Raw genomic sequence first — 18,833 nt, 5'->3', positions numbered from 1 at the left:
TAGTTTAGATTCGTTGAGAGTATCATGGGCCTGATCGTCACTCAAAGTGCCGATTTAATCATGGTCTTTCACAGTTGTCCTATTGGAAAAGTGTCTCTCTACGAATATACCTCAGGCTCAATACTGTGCCTAAACATATCACAAAAGTCAAAATCTAGTATGAAGCTGCAGTACTAATAGGCTACGTGAAAGTAATCGCATCATGATACCGAGTAAGGTATCCCTGACTAGGTAATCATACAATGATCTTATATTATTCAGCACTAGGTTATTAATATTGGAATACCTCCTAGAACTAGAAAGATATCATATTGCGGTGATGAGCTAGCTTACCTACACAATAACGCAAGAGGGAGAATTGTGATGAAGAGATTCACAGTCATTCACCGGTACAATCTGGGTGTGGTGATACGAAACTAATTATAACATCAACTCTTTTATTTCAATTAGTCAAAACTGCACATTTGATATCTGAACATGATTGATTGAATGTGCTATTGGAGACGGGCAGTCAGCTGTGACGTAGGAGCCATTTATGAGATGCAGCATTTAGGGGGTTGGGAGCCTTGATGCTCTCTCTCAGGCCGAGGACAAATAAATCCGGTCGTAAAAATTGCCAATCCTTCCGCCTCGAACATGGGTAGAAAATGACAGAAAACAGCCGTTTCCTAGCTTGCTTATTGTGGCGTTAGGGTCTAAGATGACAGTGAAACATCTCATTTGATGAGCGGTGATATTGTCTCTGCCGACCGTGCCAACAATTTGGTGTAGAAATCGTCTCGCAGGACGCCGCTGGCATGGTCCTTCAAGAATTGCAGGGTTCCTATGTCCACATCCCACGGTTCAGCTTCCATCTGTTCCGATCCGAAGCCACCGTTTGGAGTCCTATCGATAGGCGGCATAGCCTCGAAAGCCAGACCACCCTTATAACCAATTTCACGCAGCGTCTGAACGATTAGGGGCCAGTCCAGGTTTCCATCCCCTGGGGAAAGGCGATTGTTTTCACCGAGATGGAAGTCGTATATCCTATCGCCGCACCTACGTAGGGCAGCGATTAAATCAGGTTCCTCGATATTCATATGGAAGGGGTCGAACGCGATTCCAAGATTCGGTACTTTCGCGTCGTCGATAAGTCGTAAAACTTGAGAGATGTTGGTGATCAAATACGTTTCGAATCGGTTCAGAGGCTCTATCGCTATGCGGACACTCTTCTCCGCGGCATATAACGCCACCTCTCTTACTCCCTGTACAACCCATTGCCACTCATCACGCGGACTTGCTTTTGGCTGCAGCTTTCCTACAGTGCAAGGAACTAGTGTCACTACTTCTGCACCAAGTCCAGCTGTTAGATCAACAAGTTTCTTCATGTATCCAACTGTGGCTTCTCGCTGGGCGGGATCCTCGGCTGCTAAGTCGCGGGAGCCGTACATAATCGTTACGACGGCCCAGCAGGTCATATCATGTTTCTTCAAGAGAACTCGTGTTTCGTCTATATCGTATCTTGACGGTTCGCCAGCGAGCTCGACTGACGTATAACCAAGAGAGGACGCTCTCCGAAGTGTCACCTCGAGAGGCTCAGGCCTCATCCACGTATGAGTTGAAAGATGCATGTCGAAGGGCGCGTATTCTCAAAACTTTAAAGGTAATCCAGTGAGATTCTCCGATGCTTGATGAGTATCGCCATTGGGATCGATATGCCAGTAATTCGGCCATCCTTTTATATGCCTTACAGGTGTAAGTATGATATACCTACGTCTAAGCATGTATGTCCGATTTACATCGAGAATTTGCGCAATATCGAGTCTCGGATCCGTAGATGGTCGCATACTATTTCCTATGACCCAATTCGGATGTTGGTCAGTTCTAGGATGGATTTATAATCCACTGGGCCAATGGGGGTAATGTTACAATAAGAGCAACGATCTCCGGACTTTCCAGATCGAGAAAGCCCGCACACCGCCGCAATCTGCGGACTTGCTTTTATGAACTGGAACTTCAACTTTCAACCTACCAACAAGTTACTACAACAAGATATGAAAAACATCAGGTTTCTCGGAGACGGCGGCGATGGCTGTGGGTCGAAGCGCAAACAAGTGCGGCGAGCTTGCGATTCATGCCGAAGAGGGAAACGTCGATGTCTCCATGATCCCGGTAACGATGTCCTGGTACGGCAGGAAAAAGGCACGACCAAAAAAGCGACGGTTATGGTGGACTTACTAGACAGCCGTGACAATATTCATCCGGTACATCACCAACCACAAGAATCTCTGGATCCTAGAGGGACACATGAGCAAACCCAGCACTCTTCATTGCCCATATCAACATCGAGACCCACGGTTCCTTTCGCTGGCCCTTCATCAGCGCACTCCCTTCTTCTCTCCGCTTGTAGAGACTCCAATATGGTGGCTCCCGGTATAGACCTAGATGCGGCACATAGACTCCCATACTCCCGCATCCTACGTCCTTCTTTCCAGGATATGAGGGCACCCCCCTCCGAGAGAAGGCCGGGTGTAGGACCTGGATACCTCCCCATGGTAGTGAGAGCAGTCTTACCGTATCTGGAAATTGAATGTCTTCAAATGATCCCCCCACGGCGGGATCTCGAAGCACTCATCCAGATTTTCAGGGAAGAAATCCACCCTATCTTGCCTATAGTAGACTTCGGCACGCAAGCGCTTACAGAGCCCGCGAACGGTGATAACCCGGCATCTATCATAATGAGGCAGGCAATCTGCTTAGCCGCTTGCAAGAATGCATCAGCCAGACAGTATCTCAACCTCCCAGGGCATGAGGACGGAGATACCCTTGCCCATACGCCCCGATCTTTTGCCGACATGCTTTTCGGTGCCCTGAAGATCGCCCAAGATATTGGCCTCGTTAGCGATAGGGTAGAACTCGTCCAGGTCCTTGCCCTAATGGCCTTTCACTCATATGGTCCCGACGGCGATGATGAAGTTGCCCGATTATTCAATCAGGCGGTACACTTCGCCTACTCTGCCGGTTTGCACTACCCCTCGTCACCAGAGAGCCCAGTCCCGGAAGCACGGCGTGTGGAGTTGCTTTACTCACTCCTCGCTCTTGATAAGATCATTGCCATGACCAGCGGCCGACCAACCATAATTCATTATAGCGAAATATGCTTACCAGCATATGATGATGCTATAATGGGTACCCTACCCCCCGGATTCAAGTTGCTATTATTCTTAAGCAAGATGCTCGACCAAGTCTTAGATCTTTACCGAGCACAGCCGGCCGAGGAAATGGCGAGAGAAAAATGTGTATGGGAGACGTCGTGGCCGGAATTTGAGGATTTGGCAAAGGACTGCAAGATCCAAACTATGGAACCTCCTCTCCAGGCCTGCTTGGAACTCCTCTACCACGTCATTGGCGTCATATCCTACCGTCCTCCCCAAGCTCCGCCTCGCGGGCAACGTGCCGAAAGTACCTCTAATAGCACAGTACTTCCCACCATTCAAAGCGCGAAAGTGAGACATAAATACTGTGCTCAGAAAATCTCATTTCTCCTTGGCCTTGATACGTCAAAACTCCCCTTCATTCCATATGCGGCTTCTCTTTCCTTGACGGTAGCTCTCCGTAATATGAGCCAAGCTACGCTCGAGAGCACGAGGACGATGGCGAAGGATGACGTAGAAAGAAGCCTAAGGGTCCTTGAAGGATTGACAGAGACGTATTGGCATGCGGAATCGACGGGTACGATCGGTCGTCAAATATTCTTAGGCCTCATATAGCGAGGAAATGTGTTTGCGATATAATCCATACAGGTAGATTTGGCGTATGAAGCGTCTTCGCTAACTAATACCTACCGTTTTAAAGTATTGCTTTTTAGTAAAAGTGAAATTTTGCCATATAGTGTTATTGATAGCCACATCTTTTCCTAGGAAATGAGATGCCTATAGATTGAATTTAGGGGAAGTTGCTGGTGGCATAAGGCTGAATAATACTTACCTACCTAGGTAGCTGTGTAGGCATATTTTTTATTCGCAGTTTTATGACCCAATATAAGCCAGTTTTGTACCAATGAATATAGGTCATCTTGTGGGGACGGGATGGCGACCATGTCACCCTGCAGGCTTAGGAGTGTAACATCGTCGATGCTCGTAAGCTCTATGTTTATAGCCTTGCTGTCCTGTAGTATAGCTTATATCTACAATACAGGACACGAAAATTCAACTCAATGTGGCTTCTGAATACTAAAAGCACTACTCTCGAGTTTTTCAACGAGGCTCAAGTGCTCAACCATCCATATGCGATCCTCTCTCATGTGTGGGGTTCCGAAGAGGTCCTCTGGCATGAGTTGCGAGAGGATCGGACGGCAGTACATGACAAGGCAGGATGGAAGAAGATAACTAGATTCTGCGCCACGGCAGAGAAATATGGATTTGCTTATGCGTGGATAGATACCTGTTGTATTGATAAGCGCAGCAGTGCCGACCTGACTGAAGCTATTAATTCGATGTTCAAATATTATTACGACGCCGCAGTATGTTTTGTATACTTCCAAGATGTGCACAAATATGTTGATCAGGGGAACGACTCGCTCATTGGAGCGATGGAGGTAACCCGAGCTCAACTACTCAGCGCGGTACGAGCTACACGTTGGCTCTCAAGAGCATGGACGCTGCAAGAGCTTCTCGCGCCTGCTCGGCGATGTTTCTTTGCCGCCGACTGGTCTGAAATTAAAGGGGGAGGGGACCTACTTGACGTTCTCGCTGAATCTGCGAAGATAAGTAGACAGCTGATTGAAGACAGGAGTCTACTGAGAAGTTTCTGCATTGGGGAGCGCATGAGCTGGGCTTCGAAACGATACGTGACGCGAGGGGAGGATGTTGCCTATAGCCTGATGGGTCTCTTCGATGTCCATATGCCAGTTATGTATGGCGAAGGAGCTGAGGCTGCCTTCAAAAGATTGCAGCGCGAGATTATGCAGTCCTCCTTTGACATGACCATTTTTGCGTGGCGTGCAAACTATGAAAGCAGCGGTCTCTTGGCTCGATCGCCCGCTGATTTCGCAGACGTTCCTCCGCTGGGACTTTGGGCACCGTGGAATCTTGCGCCGTTCTCAATGACCAATGTGGGACTTTCCATTCGAGTCAACATTACCGATGAGCAGCAAATACTTGATAACATCAAGCAACACCAGCAGAAGTTTGAGAAACCACGCAGTGGCGTGACACTGCTTGCGGCTTTGCAGTGCGATGTGCAAACACCAACGGGTCAATGGCAAATCCCTATGGTCTATTTGGAGCCAGTGAAAGGGGCGAGGTTCTTCGTTAATGGCAAATGCCTCAATGCATATCGTAGGGTTCGATGTGCAGAGTGGATGATCTTACCATCCAAACAGTTTGTTGGCTGTCCTTTCGAGGATATCCTCGTGCTCCAGGATGAACAGTATGAATTAGCCCGGCAGGCAACGCAGCAACATTTTTCGAGAAGAGAATCATAAAGAACATGGCGGCTATTAGGTGGTTAACTAATATTTTAGAAAAGTTGCGCACCATGAGACGATAAATACCTAGGTAGTGGGTAGATTGGATATATCTCTGAGATCAGTTTCCCCGATAATTATAAAAGCATGGATAAATAAGAATATTTCAATGTATTACGGCTTGAAGTTTTTTGCGTAACACAACTTTTGCCCATATCTTCTTTCATGTCGTCGGCCTGACGCTAGAGTTCAGATTAGGTTTGGTTTAAGTTGGCATAAACGTGGCTGTACTTGCTAGTCCTCACTTTAATTCATACGATGTTAAGGCAACAGTTGCGGAACTCGCTACCACGACTATCGCCGAGTACTTACCAAATTAGGCATTTCAGCTGCCATTTTAGTCTAAGTGCTGGCGCGAGCATCAATAACGCCCAGAAGGTTCAAATCTCTAGAACACGAGAATCTCGCCTTGGCATTCTTCCATCGATCGGAAATCGGCACCTTGTCAATTGTAATTAAAAGATGCGACAAGTGTTAAACTTTTTATACGTATTTTATAAATAGATCAATCCTAAGACTTTCTTACGGAGCACATATCCATGAACATGCCAAAGACAGTTGTGGATTACATAATAACATATTGAGCTGAACAGGCAGACAACTTACAAGGAAGCCATGTGTGGCATCATCGGAACGGGCATTCCAGAAATGGCTGTAAATAAAAGGAATGTACCTGCTTTTCATGCAAGTAATGCCTACCTCCGTAGCCTCCATAAATACTAGGTAAGCTGGTAAGTAAGCTCGCGTAGTTGACGAGAACTATAATTGATGTATTATATCTGAATAGATTCTGATGAGCTTTACTATCATATTGGTCTTTGACCCTATCATTCTGTTATTTTAATTGATTTTGAAAAATTGTCGAAAATAATTCGTGTCAACCTGCAGTCAGTATAACAATAAGTAACTAATGCACCTTTCGGAGGCGCGGGTAAGCAATGACGCAACGTGTGACATCCCGCACAGATCTGTACTGCTTGGAGAAGTTGGTTAGGAGCCTGCAGCTAAGCACAATTTATGCTATGCGAAAGCATTCTGAGCATTATAAATATTACAAAGTCTATAGGATATATACAAACAGTTACATAAGAGGCGTCGATTGGCTGTAAGCTGCTCGCGAAAGGAACGCTGTACTGTAAGAAAGAGCTGACGGATGATAATACAGCGTATGGTGATATTGGTGGCCTCTATTAGCGGCTAGCTGGAGGTGGTCTAGTGGGCAATAGCGAGTCGCTTCATTGCGCCGAAGCGCCGTTTCTGACCGTTGTTTTTCCCTAGTATTCTTAGGTAGCTTTAAGGTTGTTGCATTTTTCTTGGATGGTAGCATGGTAGCAGAGTGGATACAAGTTACGACTGGACACACTTAATCTGGTACGATCCAAGCCATGTCCGTTCCCACTTTCTTGACTTTCTTGGCCTAAATAATTCAAGGTTTATTTTTTTCCACGTTCTTGTGCAGTGCAGGTGCAGTCCAGCCTGTCTGCCTGTCCAGCCAAGTGCAGCCCAGCCCGTTGGCATCGGCTCCGTACCTTTTTTCCCCCTAGTACCTTACCTCATTCGATAAGTCACACGGCCTAGATTTGGATTTGGATTCGCTCATCGTACATCGTACACCATACACCCTCTCTTTCCTTCATTTGAATCATTCGCTCATTATTCTTTTCATCCCCGCTGCATTTCTCCATTTCTCTCCTTCTCCCCCACGACTTCGTTCGAATTAGCACCGCAAATCGTCCACATTCGTTTGATCCAATCCAGAGGGGGAAGAACGCGGATATGTCGCAGAATTAAACGAGTAGAGGAGAACAACAGCCAAGACACACGAGTCCCCCTCGTTCTTTTTTCTTATTCGCATTCCGTAGCCCGTAACCCGTAACCGATAACCCATAAGCCCATACCTAACACGACAGACGCGAGAAGTCCTTTCCGATTTGCCGATTTTCCCATCGACCGGTTAATTATTAGCGTCTCTGTATATTCTCGACAACAACAACCAAATACCCTACGATAATTTACAATTCGATCCTTTTTTTAGGGCGACCTTCAGCATATTTACAACTGACTCTGTTAATAATTCGATTTGTTAGTTGGCAACGTTTTTGGGTTGGACCTAAACATCGAACATCGCATCGTCATCCATTGTTTCTTTGTCGTGATACCATTGAATAGGAGAGGGCCAAGCGCCGCTGGTTTTGGAGCATACAAGTTGGAATTTGTAACAAAAGTTTGCCAATTTTGTTGGATTATTCACGTCCTCTACATCCGGAATATCCTATCGTCTGATATTCGCACTTCATCATGGGTATGTTTTCTAATCTAATCCTACGAAATCTATTCTTTTAGGTTTATCATATCGGACAAATTGTTTCTTCTGACTAACAAAAATTTAGCTCAACCTGTGACGACCGTTGTTCCGTTCGCGTCGTTACCTTCGTGCGCCGTACAATGCGGTCCTCTCTACGACGCCAACGGCGCATGTGTGCCTCCTGCTGCCGCTCAAGCCGACGGAACTACTTATGATTCCTGCTTCTGTAAATACGACTCGCTTCAACCATTCAGCAGAGGAACATCAGGAGTTTGCGACACTGCGTGTACAGCCGACGCCGGCGGTTTGTCTAGCATACAAGGCTGGTTCACAAGTTTCTGTGCCAAGGCTGCTACCGCTACCGCATCATCTTCCTCGTCAACGAGTTCAAGCACCAGCAGCTCAAGTTCAAATAATTCAGGTGGTGGAGATTGGTATGCTTTCCAAATGGCGCTTTGACTTGTTTCAAATACTAATATCTTACTTTACAGGCTGTCAACTCATTGGAAATGGGTCATCATGATTGTAATCATTGTCGTTGGTATTGCCGGAATCTGGACAGGCGCATGTATATGGCGCCGCAAGTACCTTAAGAAGAAGGATCGAATGTACGAACTCGGCAAGGGACTCCCCAGCAGCGTTGCGGTCAACACACAGGGCAATCTAGTCGGACCCGGCGCGCGCGATAGCAATTATTCCAGCCAAGGCGCATTCATGTCAGGCTCTGGTAATGCTGGCTATACCGAGAAACCGAAAAAGGAGCGCAAGAAGTGGACCGTCACTTCACGAACATGAAAAGCGCGGAGCCAGCAGAAGAACAGTTTCAACATTCACGACGATCCTTACAAGTTCCAATGTCATCATCATTATCAAACTCGCCATTATCGCGGTTCACTATACCTACCGTCGTAGGACTATTCCTTAAGCATGTTATCATTGGTTCAAATTCCATACAAGGCGTTCGGGGTGGAAAGGTGTTTCTACGATACTACATCGATGCGGGTTCTTATCGTCTGATTCTTGAACACCTAGGCGTGAGGGGGGAAATCGATCTGGATAAGTCATGGATTAGGGTCAGGCAGCATGGGATGGTTTGATATCAGTTTACTAGTCTCTATTCTTTTCAGGAGAGATCTAGGAAAGAGAGGCCTAGAATACCTCGCGGTAGTTGTTGTCTCGCTGGATCGGACAAGTACGATTTGAGATAAAAGACTTTATGTCTTGTCTTATAACCTAGCTTTAGCTACATCAAAATCCTGTGAGCCAATATTAATACTGTACGGAGGTTCCTTGTGCATACCTCCCATATCATTTGGGTTCTTGATTTTCTTGTTTCTTGTGTTTATCAACTTATTACGCTGTTGAACTTCGCATCTTTTGAGGAGGACAGCTCATTTTACAGCGTCGTACGATAAGGACTGTGTAGGTGACCATCGATACGTAAACAGATATCACTAACGATTCAATATTTATGGTTGTCTCCCCATCCGAGCTGTCCTACATAGCTATCAAGACGGCTTGTGCACAAGCGTACAGGTAATGTACCCGGGTATTCGGCCACCCCAGCCCCCTTTTTTGCGACTACGAATGAGGAAAGGAGGCGTTGTTACACAGATGCCACATTAAAATCTTACCGCGGATCTTACGCGTAACCGTCATCTCAGGTACGGTGCTCTAGGCGCTCCTGATTGTCCTACATACATATAGGTAAGCGATGATATGTGTGCCTGGGCAGGCTGGGCTAAAAGGTGAGAGAGGGAAGGGAGAATCCGTGTGGCGGATTGCGGATGTTGCGATAGGCTATGGAGCGTATGCGGGTGTGACGCATGGATTCTCCTTAATCTGCCAAGGAGAAATGGATGGATGGAGATGTAAGAAGCGATCCAAGGTTGAGAGTTATTCCTACTAACAGCCAGTAGCCCAGATTCCATGCCTTACATCGTTATGATGGCGTCAAGCTCAATCCCAAGGAACAAAGTTTGCTTCAACCGTCCATCCGAACCTTACGCACCAATCGCAACCACGCACAATACCAATTATCATGATCATACCTCGTATTCATCGTACCTATGCATGTGTCTATGTACGAGATGTATGCTTCATGACCTCATTTCCAAGTTTGATAGCAGTAGAAGCAAAGCGAAACATAACAAACTCCCAAATCCTCCAATACGTATGCGAATCCTGACCTTCCGTATGCGCGTGGGTGCCATGCTCGACTTTTGACAATCCCTTCCAACAACTCCCACGCCTCCGCTCCCCAAAATGCCGCCTCCCAACCCGAGATCCGAGACCGATTTACCATACCATATCATGCGTACTATGCCGAGTACTCGGCAGCATCCATGTATAAATCAATCAAGCAGCCGGCGCTCCAAGCCTGCGTCGGGCTCGAGTCGCCGCAAAATTCGCCATTTTTCTGCGTGAGCTCCGTAAGCCCCGCCCATTCGCTGTTTCGAATATGGTCCTTGCACCCGGCCAACCTCCTCGTCACCTGCTGGAAGGCTTCGACGCGGCCGTGCTCCGTGTTCCTTCTCATGAGATCGAACTTCAGAAGGGCGCGCAGGAAGAAGCCCGTGGGCCAGAGCCACTCGGGGCCTTGGTGATAGTTCCTGCCCTTGGAGGTGGCGAAATCGGTCGAGTCTTCGCTGTTGATATAGTACGGGCGGTAGTTGAGGTCGGACGGGTCGAGAGTCGCCATGCCCGTCGGTCCACGAAGCGCTTCGTCTGCGAGTACAAGTGCTCCTGTCGCATGATCTGGATCAAAGAGGTCTGACGCCACTGTCATGGCGATGGCGAAGTTGGGCCGAAGCTGGTAGTCCTCGTACTCCTTCCCGGAGCGGAACAGGTCTTTATAGATACCGCGGCGGTTGACAACAGCAGGATTGACAGCGTACTGTGCATCATCCGATGGGTTGACTGGCACGTAGTAGCTGTGCTCGAAGCTCGATTTGAGAAGGTCGGCCCAAGCTGAGAAAGTGATTTCTGAGCCGTCAGACTTGGTCACACCCTTATACGGATAATTGCCCTCGGCACTGAGCTTGGCGAGCCATTTCAGGGTACTATAGAGCAGTCCGGTGATCTCAATAGCAGCACCGTCGCGAGGGGTACCTGGTATGCCCTTTGAGCCTGCACGCTCACTCTCGCCCATCTTGTCCATCCAGGTGCCACAGTTGAATTGATTACCACCGAAAATAATTCCATTAGACCAGTCGACGTTGACCTCGATGTTGAAGCCCTCATCGCGCATCTGGGAGTCGATGCTTGGGCCTGCATTGGCTTCACGGAATTTAAGCCCAGATGCGTGGCGTTGCAAAGCTTCTTGAATGACATCCGTGATGGTGCTCTCCGTCGAATACGCTCTCGGGTCGTCTGAGCTAAACCAGGTATCATCGTATGGTAGGAAACGACGTTTTACCTTCTTCGTTAGGAAAGCTAACCCATCTGGCGCGTATCGGGTGTAGTCTTGAATGCATTGCAAAAAGAACCAGACAGAGTCTCGACTGTTGTACCGTGGAAGATTTCCGCTGCCGAGAAGGTTGGGGATCATGCCGTGCTTGAGAACGCTAGCAAATGCAAAAATGTGTTCTGCTGCCTCGTTGAACCGGCCAGTACCAAGGTACAGGCCACGGAGGGATATAAAAACATCGCGACCCCAGCATCTTGCCCATTCCACAGCAAAATGGGGCAAGCCGGCTGCTAATGAGGGAACAAGCTTCTTCGGCCAAAGTGAAGCGGATTTAACCAGGCCTGTCATCTGTATACTAACCATCGCCAGGCTCTGCAGGAACCATTGGTTGTTCTGTACCTTGTCGTTCATAAGCTGGAGACCTCTATCCCAGGCGGCCTTGTAGGCAGTTCGCACAATGAGTGCAAAGTAGCGGGGCAGGAGGAAACTGGGTATACCACGGATTGCATCAAATCGGTTCTTAAGCCAATCTGCAGGTTTAGCAAGGCCAGCGAACTCCTTTTGTTGGCTTATTCTTTCAAGACGTCCAACAGTATAATCGAGAGCCCATTGTCCCTTACGGAGGTTTTCACATAAGGGGTGGGCCAAATTGTTATCCTTGATGATATTTTCCAGGAGACTCCACCAACCCTGAAGGCCCGCATATATAATCTTCCCATGTTCTGGAATATCGTAGGTGCCGTCTTTGCCATCACTACCGCCAAGCTCTTCGGCTTCGCAGCGGTACAGCAGGAAGTTGAGATCAACAAGGTCAAGCTCAGCCATGGCTTCCTTAGCTCCAGATGTAACATAAGTGTCCAGGCCTGCCGAGTGTTCTGCAGCTGGGATCCAAGTTTCGAACAGAGCAATGCTTCCAGGTGGGAATTTATCACGCACCGTGATGGTTGTCTCGGTCGAATTGACTTCCAACCGAATGCCTGGCACATCAACGACTTCACTGGGGAGGCCTCGGAGGTATTTCTTGTCGCTTTCGACTTTCTGCTTAGCTTCTTTGCTGTCGTCAACTTCTAACATCCAGCTTCCCAGATGCCGCGCTTTTGTGCCACTAAGATGAACAGCGCTGAATGCACCATTGCCGTTTCCATAGCCGGGGTAGGCAGTGTGGGCGATGAGAAAGTATCCCTTTCTAGACTCAGGGTGGACTCTGTGGACCGTGATGTACTGGTCTTCGTGGTGAATGTGTGTTTCGTCGTATCCGTCCTTCCCCATCAATGTATGAATCTCATTGAGCAGCTTCTTGACACCGCCAATACCACCCTTGCCGCCTCCTATTTTTACTTCCTTAGAAGAAGATGACTCAGATGTGTATAGCCTAGTTTCGTTCACCAGATCAACAAGTTTCGGATATATCTCATCATATCCCATGACGCTGCCTGTTGCACTAGCACACATGCACACTAAGGCAGCATTAGGTAAAGTATCTCGGGCATCTCTCTTCTGTGCTGGAACTTCGTTGTCGTGCGTACAATCCATAAACAGAGCCTGAACTGGGACAGGCTTAATTCTGCGAAGGACTTCTCGTGTCGTACCATCAGCGAGTCCAGGACTAGTAGGAGCACTTTCGATGGAACGTTTTGAAATCTCATCAACCTCAAAGCTTCCAATAGGACGTCCACCATGGCGATGCACCAATCTACTGAGCTCTGCTGTGCTCCAGGCTTGCATAGCTTCCCTGATCAACGAACTTAGACCAAGCCTCTTGACAAAGACATAGTCCATCTCCTCAGAGCCCGTGAAAAGCTCTGCCACGACGTACAAGTTGGGTCGAACGCGGCGTGCCTCGTCGAGGATGTGTTCCGCAACGTGAATGGGTGTCGAGTGGCAGTTGTCGATTCGGAAGCCTGCAAAATACTTTGCTAGCATCCGAGCATAGTTGGTCATGTGTTCCCACAGCCAAGGGCTATCCTCGGGACCGGAGCCGTAACGGAGCTTGACACAATCCCCCCAAATGATAACTTCGCGTCTCAAATATACGCGTGATTGAGGTCCAGCATTGTCAACCAGAGCATTACCAGCCCAAACCCAACCATTATTGACAAGAACCAAATCTTCAGGTTTGAGTCTCTTGGATGCATCCGCCTTGTTTAGACGAGTAAAGTATGTTTCGATCAAAGGATTCTCCTGGTCAATAGGGCCAAGTTTCGGCCCATGTTCGTCCAGGCGGACGTACTTGATCCTATTGTAGAGTTGCTGGAGAATTTCGCCGATCTCCTTGTCATACTCCCCGTAAAATGGAACATTGACCACGTCCAAAATCTGGACAAATTTAGAGCGAATAACTGCTTCATCTGCCTCGCCCCTATACTTTCCAAATAGAGTAGCAATTAGACCAGCCGAAACTTTTGGATTAATAGACCGCCGGAAACGTGCACCAAGTCTGTCGTTGCCGACGAGACCATTCTGAACTAGATACATAGCTTGATCTTCAACACTACCTACTTTCAATTTGTCAAGAACACTACTGTCAATTCCCTGGGGAATGTGTACTTGTCCAACTGCCCAAGATTCGATTGCAGCATCCACATCCCTGTCAACATCAAGTGTGTAGTATTCCCATAGACGAATCTCGGCAACGACATGCTTTTTAATGCCGTCCATAACCTTGATAAGATCATCAGCAGAAAGAAGCTCCTTAGGATATCCTAGTTTTTCTAGCCTGGATCCAAAGACTAGGAGTTGGGTGTCGAGAACATAGGCTGATTCAAGCCACGGGGCGGTATTCAGGTTATAACCAGCCTCTGGGTGATCGAGAAGCCATTTGCTGTTATCAGCGGTGTGATTTAAGACGATGTCAGTTAGGCTGAGGAGGGAATGGTTGTGTTCGAGACTGTCAACCATCTGCTGTACATTCTCCTCTCCTCTAGGAAAGCATTCTGGGTCCCATCCAAGCTGATCATACAGACTATAGGGAGAATTAGAACCTCCACGGATTTGGAGAGGTGTGAAATGAATCATGTTATATCCGCGGCCACTAATGCCTCGTAAATGGTTCTCCCAATCAGATGGGTATTTTCCCATGAACTTGCTGATAACGGAGAATATTGACAATGCGGGTAACGGTAGTAGACGTCCATCTAGTGACAACCGGGGAGCAATGTCAATATAGTAGGTAGGGGTCGTTTTAGATTCGACAGAGGCGGATTCGTTGGTGGCTAAGGCGGAAGAAAGAGGGGGTAGCTCGGCGTAGGTGGTATAAAAGGCGAAAGCACCAGCTTCGTAGACGGGGATGGATATTTCTATCGTTCGATTGAAATCAGGATTCAGCCTGGGAAAAGGGTTAGTAAGCCGACTGCAGGACCTTCCAATAACTATTAATTAGACGTACCTGTACTCGCGATAGTGATCTCTACGGAACTCGGATCCCCGTTCAGGTATATTAACCCATAAGCTGCCTTGTCGACATATAGAGGAGGTGCCTTCGATTGTGAATCGTATGGTAATAGGATCGTTTGATGTAGGAGCCAGATAAATGTACTCTCCAGGAATATCTGGAGCGCCATTATCCTTCAAAGGCAGAATATAGACCTCATCTGAGGTTACTATTCGAGGAATCATAATGTCAAGATTTCCTCACTTGGAATCTTGCGATTCCAGTCCAAGAAGAATCAACAACTGAAACAACCGATTGTGAAATTCCTCAGGAAAGAAAGAGAGCAGGGAAATTGTCTGAAGACACACAAAAGAAGGAAACCCGAAAGTAAAGAAAAAAGGAAACGACAAGAAAAATCAAACGGGTTAGGTATTCGCGGGGGAATGCCTAAACGATAGCAACGATGAGTAAGAACGACCTGATGCGACTAATAAAACGAGAGGAAACCCTAAGTAAGGCAAAGTGGGATGTGACGATCCTACGGATAGGATCGTCGATCGTCGATTCAACACGGTTCAGGCGGGGCGGCGGGGCTACCAGGATCGGTTCGGAGAGGTACATGTGGTAGCTTAAGGCTGGTAGGTCGGAAGATGGTAATAATTAGCGCGACTGCCCGCTTCGATATTGTATGCCGTGCGACGTATGACGTCATGATTGGATTGCTTAAGAAGCTTCAGCTTCGTGTGGTCCATTATCACAAGGCCCCATATAGCTTCCTTCCGTTTGATTACAGCAACTCCATTTGCTTATTTCTCGATAGTCTGTTTCCTGTGTCCAAGGATTCAGAGTCTCTACATGACCAGTCATAAGCGTGCCGCGATGTACTAAATATGTATGTTAGTAATGCTTATATTAGAATACTAGGTGTAACTGCACTTACCTCGATTGTCCGGGCACTTTTCTCTCTTATTCTGGTCGAAGTTCTTTCGGCAGATTTTGCATTTGCGAATTTGAGGAGTCGGCTGGATATCCGGCTGAGCCGTACGCTGAAGAGCAAGTACAGCTTCATTCAGAGACCGGGGCTTAACCGTGGGTAGATCCCGAGCTTGAACCTCAGCTACAGTTCTAGGCTGAATAATAGCTCGAGCAGTAGGGTGAGCCGCAGCTTGAGGAATAGGCTGGCCCATAGCTCGAGGGGTAGGTTGGCCAATAGCTCGAGGGGTAGGTGCAGGTTGACCCGTATGCTGGGGAGCATACTGGCCCGTAGCTCGACGAGTGGGTTGAATCGTAGCTCGAGGTGTAGGGTGAGCCGTAGGCCAAACATCATTTTGAACCACACGCTGAGGAGCATTCTGGCTCATGCGTTGAATACCAGGTTGAAACGAACGTTGGGTTGTAGCTTGGGCTGTAGGCTGGCCCACAGGTCGAATCATAGGTTGAGCTGTGGGTCGGGGCTGCGATTGAGCCGTACGTTGAGGAGCATACTGACCCGGATGTTGAACATACTGACCCGGATATTGAGGAGCATACTGACCCGGATGTTGACTGTCAGGTTGGGACGAACGTTGGATAGGAGCTCGAGTCATAGGCTGGGTCATTGGTTGAGCCACAGGCTGGGCCATCGGTCGAGCCATAGGTTGGTTCGAGTAACTCTGAACCCTATGGGTGTGCATGGAAGGGTTTGGGTTACCAAGGTAAGAGACCGAACTGGCTGTGTTCCATGCGGGAGACTGATATGCAGGTGTAGCTGCAGTAGGGGCATTGGGAATCGGACCTCTGTTGGGATGCGCAGAGGGATGCGTAGCCTGATTAGGCACGTTGAATCCTTGAGCAGAATTTCCCGAGCGATAAGTGCCCTCCGCAGACATGTTTGACATACCAACTGTAGATCCAGGCCTACTCAAGGCAAGGGCAGAGAGTCTACCATCTCGAACAGCTGGATAACTTGGATCGGGGCTAGAGGAAGGCGGCCTAAAGGGACCATGACCCATCGGGTCGTGTCCAACAGGTGACACGCTTAGACGACTTACGTCCGATCCTACTTCCGATACCGATGGCAGAGCAGCCCTGGGCTCGGGTCTACGGAATGCGCTATCAGGCAATCGTTGACAGAAATCGATAAGATTGGCACGAGACGTCATGGGGAGGGTGTTAAATGAGTCAAAGTAGAGGTAATTGTCGTATAGAGCGCGGCCAGAGTTGGGGATAGAGCCGGGGCCGTAGTTGGGGATAGAGCCGGGGCCGTAGTTGGGGATAGAGCCGGGGCCGGAGTTGGAGATAGAGCTGGGGCCGAAGCTGGGGCCAGCTTGGGGGTTGGTCTGAGGGCCGAAGCTGGGGCTGGCTTGGGCGTTAGTTTGACGTTCAGACGATTGAGCTGCCTCAGTTCGCATCTTCTTGCTCTTGCTAGTACCCTCTGCCTCGGTCTTCTTCTCGGCATTCTCTTCTGCCTCTTCATCACTCAACTTCCTTTTCTGCACTGTACTGGTTCCACCTCCGCGTCTAATAAAAATCCGGCCAGGACCAGCAGCTACTGGCATGCCCGGAAAGTTTCCGATATCGTCCGGGTGTAGAGGGGGTCTTTCCTGTCGTCTAGAGACAGGAGCTCCTCGGCCACGGCCACGACCACGGCCACGGCCGCGACCGCGTCCGCGTTCAGCCGTAGGTGGACCCGACGGTGCCTGCGGTGCCTCCGGTACCCCGGGCATGGGGGGGTTTTTCTGAGGATCTTTCTCTGCCATCGCAGGACTTGGGCTGCTGTCAGTGGTTGCCAAAGTATTAGGCTGATTGACTGCAGGTGCAATAGTGGGGGGTGAAGGTGAGGGCGAAGGTGAAGAAGTGAGAGACGATACAGTAGGAGTTGGAGGAAAATGTGAATATGGATATGAAGATGGAGATACAGGTGCCGTAGCAGCACTTGTATGTGGATGGGGAGATAGAGGTGTTGTGGTGGGAATTGGAGAATGAGGATGAGGATGAGGATGAAGAGGTGAAGGTGGGAAGGCTTGGTCTTCGGTAGGTGTGGCAATAGTTTGCGAATTGCCAGTAGGACTACCAGGAAGACCTGTTTCTAGAGCGGCCTGCTGGTTATCGTCAATAAGGACCTCATCAGGTGTTGACTTTTCGGTCTTCTTTACCTTGAGCGGCGCCTCAGGCTTGGGCTCGGCCGTGGTCTTTGGCTCCAGGTCAGCCTTCGGTAGCGGGTCGGCCTTTTCGGCCTTTGGCGTGGGTGGCTTTCCCATTGCCGTGGTCTCTGGGGCTGTCCTGGGTGACGACTTTGCATTCGCCTCCTCGCCCTTAGTAGGAGTATGCGGGTTGGGGTCGGTATCGACCGGTTTATCGACGTTCGACTCCATGGCTACGATAAATTGGCTAGAGTAGACACGTTAATGCAAGAATAGGTGAAGAGAAAGAAATGTGGATGCTCACGGTCGTGTCTCGAGAATTTGGGTTGTAATGTGGGAAAAATGAATGTTCGTTGACGAGCACGAAAAAGAAAGAAGAAGGAAAAGTTGTTTGTGTATGAAGGAAGAAATTTAAAAAGTGTGTTGTGTTTTCGTCTACCTACCTAAGTAATCAGGTAGGTAGACAATATATCACCAAGGTCGTCACCGTGACTACTATGTACATAGGTACTTTTGTACCGGACATGATAAAGGTTACCCAGGTACCCGGGTACCTAGGTACCTAGGTAAACACACGGTGTATTGCTGAACGTAAATAGAATCAAGTGGAATTAGCGACTCCGTCTAAGTGAATACTCCCCAGCTTGTGAATGATACGCCATTTTTACAATAAGTTCCAATTACAAACCTACATAAAACCATTTAAGACTCCATGTCTTCATTAGGGGATAACCGTGAATGATCTTCTAATAGCATACTATGTAGGTAGGAGTCGTTACGAGTCGTCTCCTAGGACCTCGTTCTGCTCCTCCTATCTCTTCTTCCATGCATACCTAGTAGGTAGCCACGACGCTCAGCTAACCTCAAGGTTGACTTGGAGGACAGTAATGCCCGTGTTCATTTATCACATTCGTTGAACAATAGGCACCTTTCTACTCTGAAGGTGTTTAATATAATAAATGTTGACAGTCTTGCTTTATCCTTCTGTAGTATATTCCAAGGTTTTTGGTTTTCAAACAATGGGATACTTTGGTAGGTACTATAGCTAACCTCCATCTAGAATGACGGATCTAGATAAATCATAGACAAATTTTATACTTATTATCACTTTGATATCCTAT

The 18,833-nt window shown here is 48.2% G+C and overlaps 6 protein-coding genes across 6 annotated transcripts; 3 read left to right on the top strand and 3 right to left on the bottom strand.

Moving 5' to 3' along the window:
* Nucleotides 1-435: 435 nt before the first annotated feature.
* GGS22DRAFT_8490 (xylose isomerase-like protein) lies at nt 436-1,796 on the bottom strand. The gene has a single exon (XM_047968269.1). It carries the CDS (start codon nt 1,608-1,610, stop codon nt 717-719), a length of 894 nt encoding a protein of 297 aa, XP_047823938.1. The 5' UTR covers nt 1,611-1,796; the 3' UTR covers nt 436-716.
* Nucleotides 1,797-2,033: 237 nt separating this feature from the next.
* On the top strand, nt 2,034-3,749 carry GGS22DRAFT_177147 (uncharacterized protein; the record flags this gene model as incomplete). Its single annotated transcript, XM_047963491.1, has 1 exon — nt 2,034-3,749. The coding sequence occupies one exon, from the start codon at nt 2,034-2,036 to the stop codon at nt 3,747-3,749; it is 1,716 nt and encodes a 571-aa protein (XP_047823937.1).
* A 184-nt stretch (nt 3,750-3,933) lies between these two features.
* GGS22DRAFT_150004 (HET-domain-containing protein) lies at nt 3,934-5,674 on the top strand. The gene has a single exon (XM_047959244.1). It carries the CDS (start codon nt 4,196-4,198, stop codon nt 5,462-5,464), a length of 1,269 nt encoding a protein of 422 aa, XP_047823936.1. The 5' UTR covers nt 3,934-4,195; the 3' UTR covers nt 5,465-5,674.
* A 1,925-nt stretch (nt 5,675-7,599) lies between these two features.
* Nucleotides 7,600-8,822, top strand: GGS22DRAFT_8486 (uncharacterized protein). The gene is made up of 3 exons (XM_047968268.1): nt 7,600-7,808; nt 7,897-8,245; nt 8,303-8,822. The coding sequence occupies exons 1-3, from the start codon at nt 7,805-7,807 to the stop codon at nt 8,604-8,606; spliced, it is 657 nt and encodes a 218-aa protein (XP_047823935.1). The 5' UTR covers nt 7,600-7,804; the 3' UTR covers nt 8,607-8,822.
* A 661-nt stretch (nt 8,823-9,483) lies between these two features.
* Nucleotides 9,484-15,174, bottom strand: GGS22DRAFT_150000 (glycoside hydrolase family 13 protein). Its single transcript, XM_047959243.1, has 3 exons — nt 14,606-15,174; nt 9,731-14,545; nt 9,484-9,682 (listed from the first exon to the last, which is right to left on the bottom strand). The coding sequence occupies exons 1-2, from the start codon at nt 14,833-14,835 to the stop codon at nt 10,132-10,134; spliced, it is 4,644 nt and encodes a 1,547-aa protein (XP_047823934.1). The 5' UTR covers nt 14,836-15,174; the 3' UTR covers nt 9,484-9,682; nt 9,731-10,131.
* Nucleotides 15,175-15,399: 225 nt separating this feature from the next.
* GGS22DRAFT_149998 (uncharacterized protein) lies at nt 15,400-18,338 on the bottom strand. The gene is made up of 2 exons (XM_047959242.1): nt 16,818-18,338; nt 15,400-16,793 (listed from the first exon to the last, which is right to left on the bottom strand). Exons 1-2 carry the CDS (start codon nt 17,941-17,943, stop codon nt 15,511-15,513), a joined length of 2,409 nt encoding a protein of 802 aa, XP_047823933.1. The 5' UTR covers nt 17,944-18,338; the 3' UTR covers nt 15,400-15,510.
* Between the last annotated feature and the right edge of the window lie 495 nt (nt 18,339-18,833).

Source organism: Annulohypoxylon maeteangense (genome assembly GCF_022496945.1).
Source record: "Annulohypoxylon maeteangense strain CBS 123835 unplaced genomic scaffold GGS22scaffold_1, whole genome shotgun sequence".
Classification (NCBI taxonomy): Eukaryota; Fungi; Ascomycota; class Sordariomycetes; order Xylariales; family Hypoxylaceae; genus Annulohypoxylon; species Annulohypoxylon maeteangense.
This window is presented reverse-complemented; position numbering and strand designations above follow the sequence as displayed.